Source organism: Malurus melanocephalus, unplaced genomic scaffold (genome assembly GCF_030028575.1).
Source record: "Malurus melanocephalus ecotype Western Australia unplaced genomic scaffold, MMel_1.1 scaffold_2179, whole genome shotgun sequence".
NCBI classification, from domain to species: Eukaryota; Metazoa; Chordata; class Aves; order Passeriformes; family Maluridae; genus Malurus; species Malurus melanocephalus.
Window position 1 is genome coordinate 9,688 of NW_026625411.1, and position 937 is coordinate 10,624.

General features: G+C 60.6%; 1 protein-coding gene across 1 annotated transcript in view; it reads right to left on the reverse strand.

Annotated features, from left to right (window-relative positions):
• Positions 1-540, reverse strand: part of CARM1 (coactivator associated arginine methyltransferase 1) — a gene marked incomplete at its 3' end in the record, with an annotated part of 9,881 nt that extends 9,341 nt beyond the window's left edge. The window contains exon 1 of the mRNA XM_057388616.1: positions 457-540. Coding sequence (XP_057244599.1) covers positions 457-540 — 84 coding nt within the window. The remainder of the gene's footprint in view (positions 1-456) is intronic.
• Positions 541-937: the final 397 nt, after the last annotated feature.

Sequence of the window (937 nt, forward strand, 5' to 3'; positions counted from 1 at the left end):
CACCGGGATCCCGGGAATGCGCACCCCAAAATCTGCTCCTGGACCCCAAAATCTGCCCCCAAATCTGTCCCAGCCGCCCAAAATCTACCTCAAAACCCCCCAAATCTGCCCTGAAATCCCTCAAATCTGGCCCCACGTTCCAAAATCACCCCTAAACTTCCCCAGATTTGTCCCGGTTTATTTCCCCAAAATCTGCAAATCTTCCCCCAAAACCATTGTGGGAATCCGGTTCCGCCAGGGGGCGCCCGCGAACTGCGGGGACMGCGGAGGGGGCGGGCACAAACCCGCGCGGACCAATCAGGAGTGAGAACGCCGTGAGGGAGCAGCCAATCAGTGCAGAGAATTCGAGGGGTGAATTCGAGGACCCCGCGCCGCGGGCGGTCCCGACACCGCCTGAGAAATCGCGGGGTCCGTGACCGGGATCCGTGACCGGGATCCATCACCGGGATCCATCACCGGGATCCGCCACCGGGATCCGCCACCGGGATCCGCCACCGGGATCCGTAACCGGGAGCAGTCCCCGGCATCACTCGCCGGCATCACTCGCCGGGATCTCATTCAAGCGGGGTCTTCGGTTCGCCTCCCGCCTCAGGCGGTGCCGCGGGCAGCCCCGGGCGGGGCCTCCTGACCCCGTCCCCTCACGGCCATGGCGGCGCGCGCCGCTGATCCCAAAGGAATTCTGATCCCAAAATGTCCCGAATTCACGGATTGTGCACGCGGAGAGCGGGGTCAGAACGGGAGACGGGACCTTGGGATGAATATCCCCGATTTTGGGGTGAAACTTCCCCGATTTGGGGGTGAATCCCCTCAAAATTTATCTCTGAAAGGACCTCGGATCCACATCTCGGTATTCCCGGTGCTGCCCCCGCACCCCGAGCGGATCGATGCAAATAAATTAAAAATTCGGGCTTTTTTTTAACCATTATCCATGAAATTC